The 19,256-nt window shown below is 39.6% G+C and overlaps 1 protein-coding gene across 23 annotated transcripts in view; it reads left to right on the top strand.

Moving 5' to 3' along the window:
* The window catches only part of BAZ2B (bromodomain adjacent to zinc finger domain 2B), a 217,954-nt gene that overhangs the window by 178,269 nt on the left and 20,429 nt on the right, over nucleotides 1-19,256 (top strand). For 8 of the 23 annotated variants that reach the window (XM_075180790.1, XM_075180803.1, XM_075180795.1 and 5 more), the window contains 12 exons: nucleotides 1,099-1,309; nucleotides 5,801-5,893; nucleotides 5,975-6,036; nucleotides 6,671-6,736; nucleotides 8,291-8,356; nucleotides 11,523-11,567; nucleotides 12,071-12,103; nucleotides 13,439-13,504; nucleotides 14,862-15,002; nucleotides 15,953-16,207; nucleotides 18,181-18,395; nucleotides 18,492-18,566. In XM_075180790.1, coding sequence (XP_075036891.1) covers nucleotides 1,099-1,309; nucleotides 5,801-5,893; nucleotides 5,975-6,036; nucleotides 6,671-6,736; nucleotides 8,291-8,356; nucleotides 11,523-11,567; nucleotides 12,071-12,103; nucleotides 13,439-13,504; nucleotides 14,862-15,002; nucleotides 15,953-16,207; nucleotides 18,181-18,395; nucleotides 18,492-18,566 — 1,328 coding nt within the window. The remainder of the gene's footprint in view (nucleotides 1-1,098; nucleotides 1,310-5,800; nucleotides 5,894-5,974; nucleotides 6,037-6,670; nucleotides 6,737-8,290; nucleotides 8,357-11,522; nucleotides 11,568-12,070; nucleotides 12,104-13,438; nucleotides 13,505-14,861; nucleotides 15,003-15,952; nucleotides 16,208-18,180; nucleotides 18,396-18,491; nucleotides 18,567-19,256) is intronic. The other 15 variants (XM_075180794.1, XM_075180804.1, XM_075180813.1 and 12 more) reach the window with 7 other exon arrangements.

Here is a 19,256-nt window from a genome sequence, read left to right on the forward strand (position 1 = left end):
GACACATTTCTTGTACAATAGTGGGCGCTGATAACTACGACTGATGCTGGTTATTTGAAGTGTCCGGTAGGAAAAGCCTTCTATAAAACCCTTAATTTGGTCATGTATTTGTGTCATCAGAAACACGGTTGACTAGGATGGACTTTCTTTTTTTTTTTTTTTCTGTTTAATGGATCACAATTATTTATTCCATTTTTTTTATGGCCAATTAGTGTGTATATCGTACAGAAAATCAGTGTTCTGTTATGATTTAATGCTGATCAAGTGTTGGCGCATACCCTGGACCGCACATGCTCACAGGTCCCTGGAGGCTAGCTAGTGGACACGTACACATATTTTGCTATAGATCCTGGTAATACACTATTCCGCCCCTGTAGACTATTGATATTACGTGATGAAATAGGAACACTTAATCCCAATGTCCCTATCAGTCTACTGAGACATTACCTGACTTTTCCCGGGACGCAGCACAGTAGTAGCATGGACTCTATACATGGCTGCAGTACTCTGTCTACCGGGAGGATAGCTTGCGTTTCAACAGAAGCCGGGAGCAGTAGGACTGACTGCACATAGCTTTTGTTTCTCATTGTATAATATAGTTCTAGTGACATTTAACCAAAATTGGCTGAAAATTCGAGTTTAAAAGTATTCATGTAAAATTTACTGACTGATGGGAACTTGTTCACTTTTGAAATCATCATGACTGCAGCATAGGCATTATTATGACAGCTTCATTGTTTAGCTGTTTTGGTGTGAGTTTTGTATGCTCAATTATGGTCCAAGGAAACATAGAATAAAGAGGTTTACCGGTACCCAAACATATTTTACGTTATTTCTTCAGTTGACATATATGTAAAACCACCTCAAGTATTGCTGTATATATTGCCATTCTAAAAAATAATCATAACTACTCTATCCATTTATTAAGCGTTTTAATAAAATGATAATTTCCAGCATATTTCACATAGAAATAATTATTTACATGTTGCAAGGCAGTATAGTCCTGTACGTAAGACATGAGCTTGAAGATTACATGCATGTCTGTGGTTGTGGTGAAAGTAGCTGGAATTACACTGATCCGTCTTTACTCATTTAAAGGGAATGCAATGGTGTCTCCTGAAGGAGGATGAGATAGTTCCGCGTATCCGAGCAATGGAGGGGCGCAGAGGACGACCCCCAAATCCAGAGAGGCAGCTCGCTAGACAAGAGTCAAGGATGAGACGGCGGAAAGGACGACCACCAAACGTGGGCAGCGCTGATTTTGTGGTCAACGACAATGCCAAGCTGTTAAGGAAGTTGCAAGCACAAGGTACGTTTTCCAACTTAAGTCCCAAAGACTTTACAGGTTAATGGGTACAGTAACCGTTGTGTGTCTTATTTGCATGCATTGTAATTATACCTCAAGGTGGTACTTGGACCCGGTTGCCAATAGAGATATTTGAGGTTTGTGGGGTGGACATAGATAACCATGTGCCATGTGGAGGCTACAGCGTTGTGTTTGTGGCCTTTCTTTATAGACATATGAAGGAGTTCTGTGACCTTATAAAGGCAGAGCCCTCAGGGTGTCTATATTGGTCATTGAGGGCCACCCATAGGAATTATAGGCCCCCTGACAAATTTTGATCCTGGGCCCACCTCTCCTTGAGAGATGAGTTTATTTACTTCCAAAACTTTAAGAGAAGGTTTATATAGTAGCATTATTCCTTACAAACAAGTTTTCCCAAGAAACACTAATCATGTCAGATATTGGCCATCAGTGACATCAGAACTCTCCATTTATATAGATATATTTTACAGTAACACCTCATTTCCTAGGATTAAGGCGTGTATGGGTATGGGTGTGTGTGGGTTTGTTTCAGTTCCTGGCCCATTAGTTTATCTTTATTCTCGGTGCACATTGCTTCCATCTTGGTCTTCAGACAGTAAGCTCTTTGCAGGGTAATGCCCTTGTTCGGAACCCTCCACCCCCTTACTCTCAACCCCAGGCTCGAATAAACAACAGATTAACCTTTAGCTTATCATATAGTAACACACAGCTCTTAATATCCTAAAGACTAGCTTCAGAGGTACCTCTGCATCTTAACATTATTCTAGTGAACAGTTCACACTAAACAGGGACATGTAAAAATACGGCAGTTGAAACCAATATAACTTTCACATATAAATATGACTGTCCAATATGTAACAATATGCAGCACACCTCATAAAGTGCATTTGGTATACATATCTACAGGCTCAGTTCATTATTTATCAGTAATACAGTATGATTTCTCAGTAGAAATAAAATGGTAACTCCTATGGTAGGGATCCCTCCGGCAAGCAATAATAAAATAGTAATAAACACAGATTTCTCCAATGCTTGTCACATGTAGCAGAACTCCAGCTTCTCTTGAGTTGTTTTCATAACAATACCGAACTCTTATAACTAATTTCCTATATGACTCAGTCCATAAGCTTGGCTAACTATCCCTAAACTTACCCTTTAAAATGTAACTCAGTCCCGGAAAAAGGGCATATATCATTAATCTTTGGAACTTCCCACCTGGTCCCTGAGTAACTAAACTAATATGTACATTTGGCTCAGTCTTTCTAGTAAAACAGGAAGTATCAATATATTGCTTCTGGTCCAGTTTCAGGCAATCTCTTCAGGATCAGGATACAGGTATTCAAAATGGTGTGAAAGATTTCTTATCTCTTGCTTGTCAGCTATAATAATGTACTTTGTCTTGCTTCTGTCAATCTGATTTATTTTTTCCCTATTATTACCACTGCTCTTCCGCTCATGTAAATCTCTACTGTTTTTCACCTCAACTACCTTTGTCTTTAAACTTCAGCCTGCTGCTCTATATATTTGGCAGCAGAGTGGCCTAATGGTTAACACTTCTGCCTCACAGCACTGGGGTCATGAGTTCAATTCCCGACCATGGCCTTATCTGTGTGGAGTTTTTATGATCTCCCCGTCTCTGCGTGGGTTTCCTCCGGGTGCTCCGGTTTCCTCCCACACTCCAAAATCATACTGGTAGGTTAATTGGCTATCTAAATTGACCCTAGTGTGTGTGTGTGTGTGTGTATGTAGTTAGGGAGTTTAGACTGTAAGCTCCAATGGGGCAGGGACTGATGTGAATGAGTTCTCTGTACAGCGCTGCGGAATTAGTGGCGCCATATAAATAACTGATGATGATGATGTATATGTCACTCTGTTCAGTCTCCTCTTGTCTCTCTCTTCTCCATTCCAATTTCCTACTTTTTGCCTCCTGTCCGTTCTCTTGCTTGTCACTTTCTTCTTCTCCTTCTCACTTCCAGACTCCTTTTTCTCGGGCCCTCTTTTTTTCAGACCAACTGCTATACAACAACTGCCAGTTTCCAGTCATTCCTCTCACCTGACTGTCACTTTCCCCTCACTCCCTTAGTCCCAGTGACGTCACTGCGAGCAGAGCTTTATCAATCCCTGACATTAGTGCTATTTGCAGGCCATCATGTCCGCCGGCACTACACGCAGATACATCTTCACTTGTGTATTCTAAAATGTCCTCATCTCAGTGTACTAAATATATTTATCATTCTGTGACTGAAATGTGTATGGATTTTCTCCTCTGTGCTCACATTGCTATATAGCTCTACCGATATTTCCAATAATATTCCTCTTCTTAGGCTCAGGAGAAATCTGTGCTCCGTTTAATAAAACAGCTGTAGATAAGCAGAGAGATGTGTAAAAGTAAGTGTGCTTTACAGACTGAGAGGAATACTTGTAGAGTCAAATCTTTTTTTGGTTTACATCTAAAAGTTTGGTTGCTCACTGTATGGGACAAATGCAAACAACAACTACATGTTAAGCAGGGGCGGGCTGGACCGGGGGGCAGGGGGGAGCGGGCACCCGGGCCCCTCAGTCTAACGGCTGTTCGGGCCGGCCGCCTCCCCCCATTTCCCCCCGCGTCAGCGCACAGGCGGCGTTGCGGGCGCCTGTGTCCCCCCAGGCTGGTACCTCCCAGCCCGCGCCTGATGTTAAGAGGGCGGAAGGGCTGAATTGATGCTGAGAAATGTGTTCTTGTTGGTCAGAAGATCCCACTGATCATTTCTAAGCCTAAAATCCATAAAAAACACATTAAAATAGTTATGTATTATTTATATATACAGTATATATATTCTGTGTCTATATATAGTATGTTTATTCTATATTACATGATAACTGAATACTTATATTGGCATCAAATGTCTGGCATGAAACCGTACTTATTGAAGATGAAAATGTTTGCTGAGCCTGTCTTTGACCTGCAGTGCCTCTCTCAGTCTCTAGGGGTGCTGTTTGCTGTAGTTGGCCAGTCTAGGTGGCACATAGTCAGTTTAGGTTAAAATTATAATTTGTCCAAAGCCAACAATGATTTTAAACTCTGTAAAATATATTTATTTTAGAAATGTTAAAACGTCTGTTTGCCTTTGTTAACTGTGGAGAGTTTAGGTCCGAAGTAACAAACATGTGTCTCGTCTACTGTTGTTTGGGAACTTCAAGTCCCAGTACGAGACATGTCAGAACGCGTGGTTCTACAACAGCTGACTGTGGCTGACTATCCCTGTTTTATCTTCATAAGATGAGCTTTGCAAAGACCTCACTGTCCTACGGCACTCTAGAAAATATACATATTTAACCACACATGAGACAAGGGGGTATATTTACTAAACTGCCAGTTTGAAAAAGTGGAGATGTTGCCTATAGCAACCAATCAGATTCTAGCTGTCACTTATTTAGTACATTCTACAAAATGAATCTGATTGGTTGCTATAGGCAACATCTCCACTTTTTCAAACCCGCAGTTTAGTAAATATACCCCATTGTCTTCAACAGAGAATTCAGTTCTTGTTTTGTTCCGCTGCCTCCAGGCTGTGCTTCTTTCAAAAATATTTACATTAAAAAGTTTATCGGGGTGCAGAAACTTCTTTATCTGACGTCTTATGTGCTCATCATTCATTTAACTGACTAAAAAGTGGATATAGTCATTTATAGGGGGTTTAATACATCTTTTTTTTCACCAGTTTCCTTTTCCCGTGAAGGGGCGATGTAAAAACGGGTAAAAATAACAGAATATTATCCTTCTTTTAGATATAATGTTAATTTGGGCAGGGCCACCTTTACAATCTGTTTCATGTCATTGTACGAAAATGTATTTACATCATCATCCCCTCAATGGACAGTGCTGAGTAATATGTTGGTTCTTTATATAAAAAAAAAGGGGGTAATAATGCTAATCATTTTTTTTTCAGTTGTTTCCATTAACATAATAGATAAAATGGGGGAATGACGTATAAAAAACACAATTATGTTTTTGTTTTTTTTGTTTTTTTAAATTGTCCATGTGCATTAACAAGAAAACCCCACAGACCTACATTGAAGGCAATGTTGGTACATTCCCTATGTCTGAGGACGGAACCAAGACGTAATGATAAACACACACATGCATAGAGGCCTTTAGGCAGTGGTGTGTGCATTTATAACTATGTATAACATAGAAAGTAACATATAAAATAACATACCAATAGAAAGTAAACATTAATATTAGCAACAGTGACACCAGCATGTAATATGATAATAAATGTACTGAATAGGAGCCAAGCAATAAAAGATAAATATAAAAAAGTTATTGCAAAGGTACATTGTATTTAATGTTGCTCAAATAATAAATCGGTCACAGTACTGCGCTTCATTTGTAACTGTTTCACAATTGTTCTGCAAAGCTGTTACCATGCACCACATGTATGAGATATGAATGCGACAGTTTAACGGTCATCTCTTTTTCTTGGGTCACAGAAATCGCCAGACAAGCTGCACAGATAAAACTTCTGCGAAAGCTTCAGAAGCAAGAGCAGGTCCGGGCAGCGAAAGAAGCAAAAAAACAGCAAGGTACAAACCCGGGGCCTGTCTTGTAGTACATTGTACCCAGCAGCAAACTCTCTCTTATATCCTATTATTGTTCTGTTCCAGCGATCATGGCGGCAGAGGAGAAACGAAAACAGAAAGAGCAAATAAGGGTGATGAAGCAGCAGGTAGCGTTTGTCGTTTCAAACGTAAAAAAATAAAATGTTTTTGTTTTATTATGCTTGGTGAACTTAGACATAGGGATGCTTGTCTAATTGTATGAGTCCTGAAAACGGTTCATTTCTCAAATGTTTCATGATTAGTGAATAGATTGTTATTTTCATTGTCAAGGTGGTATCTCCGGCAATATAAGCCAGTTATCACCATCGGACGGTCAGTGCGGTCATCATCACATCCCAGAGACATTGCAGCCTGACACCACTTACACGCCTATGCTTAGATAAGTTAGCACAGACAACTGAGGCCCTATCAACTCCCTCCATGAAACGCTCAGTAAAACCACAAGAAGATGCCTGTTTGCATAGCATCACAGTATGCATCCCAAGGCCTTACTGAGAGGCTAACCCCAATTACTGAACCACGTGGTGAGAGAGGGGTAGCACGGACGTTTCGGGAGGTGGGTCAAGTGCGTTTAACTAAGAGTTGTGAGGCAGTACGTCAGCACGATACAGACCTCTAGGAAATCTATTGTAATATTTATCTTATCCGAGTGTTCCCCTTTAAACCTTGAATATGTATATTATATTCATTCATATTATTCACAATTATCATTTGGAATTATTATTTATTTTCTACTTTTAGGAAAAAATCAAGAGAATTGAGCAGATCCGAATGGAAAAAGAACTCCGCGCCCAACAAATTTTAGAGGTATAAAGAAATGTTCATTGTTTCATGATTATGGTTATAGTCCATGTGACTTTCCAACTATCTATTGCTCCTCCTGGTCATGTGACCTTGCAAGTCGTATATAAAGACTGCAAAGCTTTGTGTGATATCTGCTGCATGTACCTAGAGAGAGTTCTAATAAATGGCTGCTAAATTCAGGGAAAAAAGTACTAAACACTTCCAAACTATTGTCCATGATTGCTTTGTGCAAGAACGGATAAATGAAATGTATTTAATAATTGATACTGCACATTTTCACTGTAAAAAGCGTTTTAGTATTTTGTAGCTGTTAAATGCTACAAATACTTATACTTAAGCTAATTCTAAGCTACTTCGAAGTGTTATTTTTTTTTAAATGTGTGATTAGCCAGTAATATTTGCATAGGTTGTTTTTTACAGTATATATTATGTATTGAAATATTTGTGTGACTGATAGCTACAATATTACTTGCCTAACCCAAGTAAAATGAACTGTAATATGCCCCTAGTGGTCAAATGGTGGAAAGTGAGCTAATTCTACCAGCAAGGGAGTGTTGGGGCAGGAGGGACGTTGCCTCCCAGAACACTTATGTTTTACAGACGAGTAAAGGATGTGTCTTCCTTCTTTTTAACTGTAAGGGGTGAGGCACGCGGGCACCTTGTGCGCCCACATTTTGAAATTGACATTCCTACGTACTATTTGCGGCACATAGCAGTTTCTGTACGGAGATCTTGGTACTGAATGCTGCATGTAGTGTTTATATAGTCTATCAATGTTAATAGGACAGGAACATGGTGCTTAAACTGACTGCCACGTGCATATAGTTTATTCTAAGTACCGGACTACAATACATGGGTGTACAAAGCACACGTGTGTCAGTAGCAGAGATGCAATCAGTAGTTTTGTCAATGGAAATGGAATCCGCGCTTGGATATATATTTGGTCCCCGTCCATCTCAGCAGTCACATATGTACAGTGCTCCCTCTTTCTAACGTCAGTTTAAAACACAACCTTAAATTGGTTTTATAAATTCGTAGACCTATAATAGAACTAATGCATTTTACTTTTGTGTCAAAAAATACCCGTTGATAAGTGAAGGAGGCATTATAATGGAGAGTTATTTCAAGAAGGATGGCAATAAATATATGTATAGATAGATATTATTTATATATATTATTTATTTTGGATTTCAGAATTTAGAGGATTTTCTCCTAGATAAATGAGAGATGATTCGCCAGCAAAGGCCGCAATGAACACAGTTATTCAGTAGAAATACATTGTTTCTCTAACCCCATAATAATTAACGTTTGCTTCAGAACGATATGCCAATACTGGAGTGTTAGTATAAAGGGTGTTTAACCTTTAGCCGCGCACCCATTATATAAATGGCAGCCAGACTAAACATTAGCATGCGGGAGAAATACTGCTCTATTGTGCACTGTGTCCTGTATTGTTCTGTCACCCAGTAGGGCTGCAGGCTTTCTTCAGCATCTGATAAAGTGTTCAGATTGTAGTTGTGCTGTTGCATGACCTTGAGACCTGTTTTGCATGCACAGGCTAAAAAGAAAAGGAGAGAAGAAGCAGCAAATGCCAAAATTTTGGAAGCCGAAAAACGAATAAAGGTTAGTTTAGATAAGAGCGTCCTTTCCAATCTTTTTCTTTATATCTCACATGTTAGGGGGTAGAGAATTTAGATTGACTGACATAGTTTTACTAAAACTGATAGTGTATGGACCCCAGTTGTTGTTCAACCTGACCTAAATTGACCCCACTAGGCTGTGTTCTGAGTAGTTCCTTCACCATGCTTGAGTGAATTAAAAGACCACTAAACCCAAATCTCAAATAAAAGAACATAATCATATTTATATTGAAAAGTTTATGAAAGTTAACAGCACTCAGATATAGGAGTTTGGACTTTGGCACTTTTTAATTACAAAGTTAAAGTTACTATGCTGAAATGTGTTAGTTACAACCGAATCTGTGGCTAAATTATCCACACTTAGCACAGTGAAATTTTGGTCAGAAAGTTGAGATCTGGTTATTATGGACGTTCTCCTCCGTGGCTGCTGTCAAGATCCTGCCGACTACACCAAGCGGGACAAGGCAGTGCAACAATGATATCTGAGTACCAGGCTTACTATGCCGCCACTCAGGCTTGATAGAGGGGTCTGTGCTGCTGCACCAAAACTCCTGAGAAAATACAAAGAGAATAATTCCTGACCCGTACCAGGGTAAAAGGGGATGCCCAAGGTACCCACCTACCAGAGTGAGAGATGGGACTCTCACCCCGAACACCTAGACCTCGATTTTATTCTGAACTGCAAAAAAAAGTAGTGGGCTCAGCTCAAGGATGACCTGGCCCAGACACCTCTATGCACGAATGACCATGACAGCCCATGAGGAGAACACCCTACTCAACTACAGGACAACCAGACACACCTTGAGCTATATTCACCAAAGGGATCTTCACTGTAACGGGAACTCGTCAGGGCAGAGAACCACAGAGCACTTACCCAGTCTGGTCACTTGACATGACCCAGAGGGCACAGTAATTGCTGCTTTGCCTATGTTTCCCTCTGTGGCTCCTTGACTGCTCCTGGATCCTGCTTAGTCGTCTTCTTGTCCAGTCCACCTCTGAGCATACGGCTCTTTGCCGTCTGTTGATCTCACCACCTTTCTCTTCTTGGATGCTGCCTGTTGATCCCGACATCTTCTTTCTTCTGGGCACTTTCTATCTCGACGTCTTCTTTCTTCTCTTCCGCGATCTTCACTCTGGGACCTCCGCCGACTGACCAGCCAGTCTGGAACTTCTCTTTTTAGTGCCGTTCAAAAGAGGTGGGCTGATGATGTGATGAGCCCTGATTGGTCCGTCACAGTGAATCCTGATTGGTTCACCCCGACAACCTCTGATTGGTACAAAAATAATCCATTTAAATTTGCTTTGACCACCACTGGAAAGTGCTGGTGGTGCGCTGGAAGCCGAAATGTTCCCGCTCTCTGTCCGCTGTAAATTACCACTTTCCTCTCCCGCTGCGCTTACTTCTGCACATTCATCATTTGACTACACTAATTGTACCCCATAAGGTCCAGCCATATATTTCTTTGACTGAATCTATGCTTTTTTTGTGATTTGGCAATACATTTGTGGCCATAGTCAACATAGATTTGGACAGTCTGGCCGGATAAACATCTGGGAATGGTTCAAGTTTAGGCTTAGTGGCTCTTTCAGCTAATTGGATGGGAAATTCTCAAAACATAAGCTGTTGGGGTAATATACTTGGGGACAGATAAGAGGGACTACAGTTGTTCCTTATTTAGTCAGTATATCCAGCCAGTCAAACATGGGTGTTGTAAGTGGAGATATACATTATTATTATTATTTTAAAGACCGCAATAGCAAAGACTCAACCCTAAATATCACCAGAGCCACTCACTGCTCCCTCCGTCTAGGAGAGAGCTTGAAATATCTATGTGAAATGGCCTTGGTCTGGAAAATGACTGGTCTCTCTTTATTCTAGAACAAGTCACTATAAATAATGTATGTTCCCCTGTATTGTTAACCCAAACAACATTTATTTATGGATGTGCTCAAGACTGTGTGCAACATGTATGTGCAAAAATGTACAGGTTGTAAATACTATAAACGACAATAGGAGAACTAGGGTAAAATTAAAATAGGTTAACCTCTACATTCGGTACCCCTGTCAGTAGTTCATATACAACTATGTGAATGGGAAAAAGTCTGCAGCAGGTTTAGATAACGACAAATTAATGCTTCGCTCTGGGCAAATAAACTTGTTTCACGTGTGAGGGGATACTGATTATCTGTGTATGTTTTACTTTCATAGAAATGCTCATTACATCATTCAACATTTTAATTGAACTATATTTACTGCATAGGTGTACAGAAATGAGGCTTGTTATGTACTTAGCCATGCCCTGTTCAGGTGGAGCTATCTGCAACAGGTGGTGATGTTTGTGAAGTGGGTGGAGTTAAATAGAAATGGGGCAGGACTATTGATTAAGGGGGTGGGGCAAGCGTACACCAGGAAGCTTTACTGAGACAGCCTTGTATTTCTAGATTTAACTTGGTTTACAGAGAACATATGGTCTATTGCAAGCCCAGAAGTACCATGTAGATATGAAATCAGCAGTACTTCCATTTATAAAATTCTGAATAAGCTTTGTGTGCATTTTCTAACAATATGTGCCATTTTCAGGGTGAATAGAGTATCCCACAGTCCTCTTTTGCCACAATATAATCTTAACTTAGTCCACAAAAACATACTGTGTATCCATAACCTACGGGCACCAATGGCCAATGTAAGAAGTAGCACTTCCTTGCCATCTGCTGACCAGATACGGAACAGCAACTACTGTGATTTTCCTACATCAGGGCTACTTGCACCATTTATTCATTGATTCTTCCAAAAGTATGTGATTTTATAACCATGAAAACAATTATGTTTTATCTATAAAATCCTGTGAAAAAAAAAATAAAAAAAAAATATATATATATATATATATATATATATATATATATATATATATATATATATATATATATACATACATATTAATAGTTATACATTTGTGTCTGTTATGCGTGCACAAATGAAGTTAGGGGCATTTGGACATTATGTAATAGTACTGAAATGTATTTATTATGACATTGTTATCTGGTGTTTATTTTATTCAAAGTTCATTAATAATTGCAGATAGTAAGTACATTTATTGATCATTCTATCTACAGTTCGTATAAAGACTTGCTTCTGTTTTCTATTTAAGGAGAAGGAAATGAGACGGCAACAGGCAGTTCTTCTGAAACACCAGGTCGGTACACTTGTTATGCTAAGTCTGGAATAATTAGCTATACATTATAATGTATATATTATTAAAGTGTACCTATTGACTACATACAGTGAATAAAGCCATGTTTGTGGGCTAAATCGATATCCAGCTTATCTGTTCCCTAGGAATTAGTGACATCAATTAAGGGCGAAGCCCACAATTCCTGAATGATGTCACTAGTTACCAGTAAACTGATTGGCTGCATTCTCAAAATATTGGTTCATCCCACAAAATGGCTGCCTTCACTGTCAATAAAGTATGGAAATAGTTAAAGCCCCTTGTGGGCAAATATTTCAGTACCAGTGTAATGAAATACCTTTTAATTATTATTGCTCCATATTTCTTGCTGACGTATTATCTGCCTTGCTTTGGTTATGGGGGTTTTTGGGGTAATTTTAATTTATTTTTATTTTTTTTCTCAAATGGTTATTTTGTAATCTGCATTTATTTCTGTTTCATAATGATGTGCCAACTCTTTCTACCAGGAGTTGGAGAGGCATAGACTAGATATGGTATGGGTATGTTTATTTTTGTACGTCTTAACACCGCATCGTGATTATTTTGGTTGTGACATGGTTGTCCTAGCAATGCATAAAGTGTAGCACTGGCTGCTGTCATATTACATCTCCCCCTGCATGGCTTAACAGTGCAGCGCATTGCATACATCTGCTAATTAACCCGAGATAGACTAATATGTCTCAGGCTACTTCACACTGCTGACGTAAAGGCTGTACTTCCATTACTTCACAAGCTGACAAGAATATATTTGGTCATTTCTATAGACAGAAATTTAAATTTCCCTTCTAAATTCCAATAATTTTTTCCTGCGACAAAGAAGTATCTGTTTCATCGAATCACCGTGCCAAATTGTTTTTATTGAGACGGATATGTATCCTCACCCCTTTTAAAACCGCGAGCAAGGTGCAGCTTTTGTAACTTTATGCAGTGCATAAAAGGAGATTCAATTGGATAAATCTACTCTTTTAATTTTTTCATTCATGCATGTTTATCAGCCATATTTTTTAATTATTTTTTTTTTCACTTGGTCGATAAATAAATAAAATAATGTCAGCATTTGCAAACACATAAACCAGTAGAGAGACTCCTACTCAGATGACTTACCACAGTAAAATGCTCAGGCACTGAGAGGTCTCTTGTCACCTACACACAATACAAGCAGATAATGAAGCCCTTAAACTAACTAGGAACCAGTGACATCATCAAGACACAAAGGCAGCCATTTTGTGGACTGAACCAATCTTCATGAGACTGTCAACCAGACACAAAGGCAGCCATTTTGTGGACTGAACCAATCTTCACGAGACTATTGACTATCATATCACTAAGAATCAGTGATAACAATGAGGCAGAAGTGGCTGGATTCTAGTAACAACAAAGACTCCATTCTCCTGAAGATTGGTTCAGTCCACAAAATGGCCGCCTTCAAAGTGTGTAAGGTGACTGAACCCCATGTCAACCAATATTTATTCTTTGTATCCTGCTTGTAAGCTCACAAAGGAGCATCACTCTGTAACTGACCAAGACTATACTTTGTGCGCTTCTGTGTTTTTTTTACACCGTCGTCCTCATTATTCATTGCTTTACTTTTATCGCTTTTGATTTTTGTACCCGCTTTCTAAACCTCAACTAAAATGTGCACAAGCTCGACCTTATGTGCCTTGTTATTTATGTCACTCACTGTGACCAGTCTCAGTGCTAAATCTGCAACTGTCAGCTTCATGTTCACCAAATGCCTTGTGTTGTTTCTTGTTGTTGGTTTTCTCTTTTTCTTCTTTTTTTTTTTTGTGTTCTGCCGGGGCTTTTTTTATCTGATCTTCTATCTGTTCTGCTAGGAACGAGAGAGGAGGAGACAACACTTAATGCTTCTGAAGGCTGTAGAAGCTCGTAAAAAGGCTGAGGTACGCGTTGTCTCAGCGTTACAGGGGAAGGTGATAAACCAAGTTAGCTAGATTTCCGTCACAGATTTCTTTTATTTTTTTTATGCCTTTCAGAATTTATTGTTCTGTCAAGGATCTTTTTTAAAGAGTAGCCATCTCATACACACGACGGAAGCAGACATTTAATTGGCTGATGCAATGTATCTATCAATTCATTAGGATGTAGTGACGTCAAGACTCAGGGAAGTGCGTTCTTGTGATTGTTGGTTCAGGTGATGGTCACACTTTCGTTTTTGGACGGTGAAATTCCAGTCACTTTAATGCCCACATGTGAAGCATTATTAATTTATTAACTGTATGTGTTTGTGAACTAAGAGGCAAATATATATTTAGTTTGAGCTTTATTCCTGGTTTCTGAGTATTCTTTTTGAATTACTCTGCAGAATGTATCAATATATGATTATTATTGCATAGTTGGAATAGTGCGATGTTATGTAGATCTAGAGAATTAGGTGAATCAGGGCCTGATTAAGGGTTCCGGTTGACCCAGGTTAACAAGCACGTAGTGCCCGCTGGCCTTCCACACCTTTGGGCACTACAAGTGTGTCCATAATTTAAAATCCAGCTTCTTTCAGCCCCACCCCCCAATGTTTATGTTTCTGTGTTTTTGAACCTCTGCTCCACTTGGCTTTTTAAACGGGCCACCAGGGCAATCTTTGCCACTCATTTAGTATTCATTAAAATAAGAACTGTATAGCAGTATGGAGGCGTGAGGGAGCGCTACTGTAGGTGAAGGTGGAGGGAGCTGTCACGCCTGTGCCTATCGTCATCCTTGTCTCTCCTACTCACTTATCCTTTAGCGCCCGCCCAAGGATGGCTCATTATCTTCTGCCTTTTTACGATAAAACCTTACTACATTTTTCTTTTTACGTTGGAGAACAACTATTCACTTTTATATTTTAAAATTTATTTCCGTGTATGCCTCTTCTTGTCACAATTGTGCACCCTCAAAAATGTTGTGCCCCCATCAAAAGCCTCGTCCTAGGCAGCTGCCTAGACAGCCTATTGGATAATCAGGTCCTGAAGAGAATTAGTAATCTGTAAACTTACTAGAACAATAGGATACACTTGTCAGCAGAGCAGCCATGATATTTGGAATGGGAACAGTTTATAGGACCATAGGTACACTCCTTAATATAGAGCGAGTTTTTCTGGGATATAAAGGAGCAGATAGGCAATAAATGGTGGTTATCACATACAATAATGAACAGGCAATTGTTTATCTGTACTACTTTTTTCCCTGAATAAATAGATCATCAACATTTTTCTTAGAAAGATTGTTATACTTATTGTTTTATAATTTATATCTTTCCTGAAGGAAAAAGAACGTTTAAAACAGGAAAAGCAAGATGAGAAACGGCTGAATAAAGAACGTAAACTGGAACAACGACGGCTGGAACTAGAACTGGCCAAGGAGCTAAAGAAGCCGACTGAAGATATGTGTTTGTGTGACCAAAAGGTAACTGTGGATGCGGATTCTCAAACTTATCTCATGTTTCATCTGTGGTTTTAATCCAATGAAGGGACACATGTTCTGTCTTTCAAAATTCCCATCTTTAGAAGCGGCAGGATGGCTCCTCGGCAAGGGCTTTATGTGTTTTTTTTTAACCATCAGTCCATTTGGCCTGTTCAGGTTCTCATACTTTGAGCAGAGTCATTTATGGGGTCAACATTAATGAAAGGAGAGGTCTCCCCTTCACTGACGCTCCAGAATATTTTTACAAAGTCTAAATAGAGTGTTACAAAGACTTAATGGAGGGAATTCAATTGGCCGCATTACTGTAAAAAGTAACGCGGCCTACGCACTAATACCATTATTACGGTAATAGTGCGCTTAAATACCGTTATTTCATTAGTTTTAACGCCGGCTTTTTGCTCGCAGCTCTCTGAGCGGCAAGCAGAAAGCGGGGTTAAATTTACCGCTATTTCAGGGGGAATTGAATTCCCCCCTATAGATTGTTACATAGTCTAATCAGGTTGTTAGAAAGCCTACATAGATTGCCAGGCCACCATAAATGCCGAAAGTATTGAGTCGTGTAGCATGAAAGCTGCAATTTATGCAATATTTACCGTAGATTTAATGCTGCCCTAAGATTTTATAGTGATTTTTTCCTGAATTGGTAAATGTGCAATCCACATGCTGTTGTCACTATGTCTTGTGGCAAGGTCTTTGGTTAACTAAATGAATTAATATATAGCCATTATATGCTGCCCATGAACCTTGAAACATCACCGTACTTTTCATATCTAAATGACTTCTTTGTGTCTCTCCCTCTTGACTCACAATATAGTTATCCTCAAGCTGTAAGTTTGACCATCAGAGTATCTTAACCACTGCTTGTATTTACATCATAGAAATGTGAACCTATTGATAGAACATTCTTCTTGCTTTCACATTTTCTCTTGTAGCCTTTGCCGGAACTGCAACGTATCCCAGGTTTGGTTCTTTCCGGTAGCACTTTCTCCAATTGTCTCATGGTGGTGCAGTTCTTGCGTAACTTCGGAAAAGTTTTGGACTTCGATGTACATGCTGATGTCCCATCTCTGAATGTCTTTCAAGAAGGCTTATTAAATATAGAGGATAGTATAGGAGAAGTACAAGACCTGTTGGTAAGGCTGCTGTCTGCAGCTGTGTGCGATCCAGGAGTCCCACCAGGGTATAAGGTAAAAAAAACCTACAGTATGGTTTATGGTTAAATAATGGCATGGCGGTGTGAAAATATTTTCAAACTAAAGAGTGTTTAAAGCCGTTATGCATAAAATGGTGGTTTGGACCCTAAGTGGAGTACCAGAATCTTGTTTTGGGGTTCCCTGATTTGCAGTTGTGCAGTAGATTCTATTGGGATACATTTCTGTTGTTGTACTATAATAAAGACACACTGACACCTGGAATCCCAACAAAAATAGGGTAAACAGAACTGGTGTAAGAAGTGGAATTGACTTGATCATCAGGATGGTAAAAATTAATATTCTGTATGCTTATCTGAGGCACCCATTATTATTATTATTATTATTATTATTATTATTATTATTATTATCATCATAGATTTGTAATGCACCACTGTGAACCGCAGTGCCGTACAGTAGGGAAAACGGGACATACATGAAACAGGAACATACATAAAACAGCGACATACAAGGCAGACTAAATAAATACAGACATGAAAACAAAGGGTATGGAGGACCCTGCTCATTACAGAGCTCACATTGTAAGTGGAAGAGGGCACAGCTGAAACAAGAGGAGCGAGTGTGGCTCAGGGTGGAGATTGGGACAGTTGTGAGGGTGCATTAGTGTGAATAGTATTGTGACAGGATGGACCGCCTATCCCACCCTGCCTGTTGCTGCTGGGTACCGTCTGGGCTTACTTTGCCACCGTTCCCTTTCGTTATCTCAAATGCGCCCTCTTTCCGCAGTAGGAGGGACTTAAAAATGCAGCAGCCACCACTGGACTCCTTACCGGCATCCTGTACCGGGTTTCTTCTGGGTAACTGACGCTGCGAGTGTACCCCGTTACTGGTGTACCTGGGCTGGTACTCCTGACCTCTTACTATGGATCAGGGTTGCTGTGGATGGATCCCACCTGGACTATCACACTGACCAGGGCTGCAGGGTAGCAGGCAGAGCGGTGGTACCGGAAAAGCTGGGCCCAAACCTCAGAAACCTCCGGGAACGGAGTAGATTAAGGGTCTAATCTGTAGGTCACAGGATTTTCAGCATGGAAAATATTTTCAAGCAGGTCTTTGAAGCAAGTGATGTTTATTTGCTGTCGCACTGATTGGAGGTACCAGTGCTAAGGTCAGATGAAATCAGAAGAACAACTTTTAATACAAAACAGTGCTGTTTTTATAAACATTTGAGCGCAGCCTCAATGGATAAGCCAGCCCCCTTGAGGTCTGAGTTATTATTAGAATCAGGATGCAATTTGTTGATCCAAACATGGATTTACATGCAATTCAAAGCTAACAATATTTACACTTCTCTGTGATATCCTATAACTTGCTGTGATTTCCTGCATCACATGCTGTTTACAGTATTCAGAAAGGTTTGAACACTTTGGACAAAAAGGCCACACAGTAACAACCTCTTGCTGGGCCTTTGGCCAGAGCAGGCATTTGTCACTTCATCAAACTAGAGAGACAGATGTCTGACCGTTATGGCAGGCTAATCTCTGTGAGGAAAGGCTGCAAAGGAAAGGGGAGTTTACCTCTTTAGTCCACTCCTGTTATCTGTCTCTGGCCATGAGGCTGTCTGGTTGCTGCTGGCCACATCGGAGGTAAAGAGACTAAATAAAATCCAGATGCAAACCTGATGAAAGCCACTCTGCTCCCATGTGCAGGGAGATGGCAGAGAAGGGAGAGGAGTTTCAGAGTTTTACACTTAGCTTAGAAAACTACTATGTGGCTCTATTATACCCCATTGCCAGAGACCACCATAGGATGTAAGATTTTTTTTTTCTAATAATCATAACTGCAATTTTATATAGCTCTTTTCTCAAATGGGATTCAAATTGCTTTACAGTTTACAAGTATAATGTGTTAGTATGAGGAAATGATACTATATATATTATATAGGCATAATATGACATTTTATCTACTACCTCATTAAAATGTATTTTTCTCTTTATTCTCTCTTTAAGGCTAAAACCGCTCTCGGAGAACATTTGATGAATATTGGTATAAATCGTGACAATGTTTCTGAGGTTCTTCAGATCTTTATGGAAGCTCATTGTGGTCAGTCCGAGCTCACCGAAAGTCTTAAGACCAAATCATTCCAAGCACACACCCCGGCTGAAAAATCGTCCGTTTTTGCATTTCTGGTTAACGAACTTGCTTGTAGTAAAAGTGTAGTCAGGTAAATGCCCTTATGTTAAATGTATTAATAAATTATTATTTTTTTGTATTTTAAGTAATTTGTTTTTAAGCTCTTTCTTCTTGCTTTCAATTTCAGTGAAATTGATAAAAATTTAGACCACATGTCCAATCTACGGAGAGATAAGTGGATGGTTGAAGGCAAGCTTCGCAAGTAAGTTTTATTTATTTTATTGCTTTGATTTTTTTTTAGGCTTTAAATTTAAAATCCTTGTCTTAGCATATTGTCTACACACAACATCAAAGCATTGTGTAGTGTTCCATATTCTTATTATATTATTACAGTTGTACAGTAAGCACTACTTTCACCAACCACAGCTTGTGCCTATTTCTACCTGTCAGTCCAAAGTTACTTATGCTCCAAAACTGGGTTTTACAAACAATAAACTGCCAAGTATAACGCACATCCTTTCTCAGCGCTGTCGCCCAGACTGGCGTGCAGGTGGAGGTTCCTGGCGGTGGTCAAGCCGCCAAATAGTTTGTTGCGCACATTGGACAAGTAGCAATACAGAAGGAAGATGCCTTTAACGATTTGGGTGTTGCATCATCCGTGGCGCCTGATGCGACTCAGTCGATAAATTAACTTGGCAACCCAGCCAACTGATAGACAGATTATTGTGTGTGTCTCCGCACCAATATCTAGCGCCTGCTTCACAGTGCACCAGACCTTTGGCTACTTCAGACAACAAAACCTGTTGCTTTCTACTACTTTTGTATACCGAATCTCTGTCTTTAACGCTTCTGGTGCTAACGATCATCTTAGTTATGTGTCTTTAACATTTTAAATAAGGATTTGTCTACTTAACTGTTGCTCCTGGAACACACTGGTGGTATGACGTTCCTA

The sequence above is a fragment of the Mixophyes fleayi genome, chromosome 7, assembly GCF_038048845.1.
Source record: "Mixophyes fleayi isolate aMixFle1 chromosome 7, aMixFle1.hap1, whole genome shotgun sequence".
Taxonomy (NCBI): Eukaryota; Metazoa; Chordata; class Amphibia; order Anura; family Limnodynastidae; genus Mixophyes; species Mixophyes fleayi.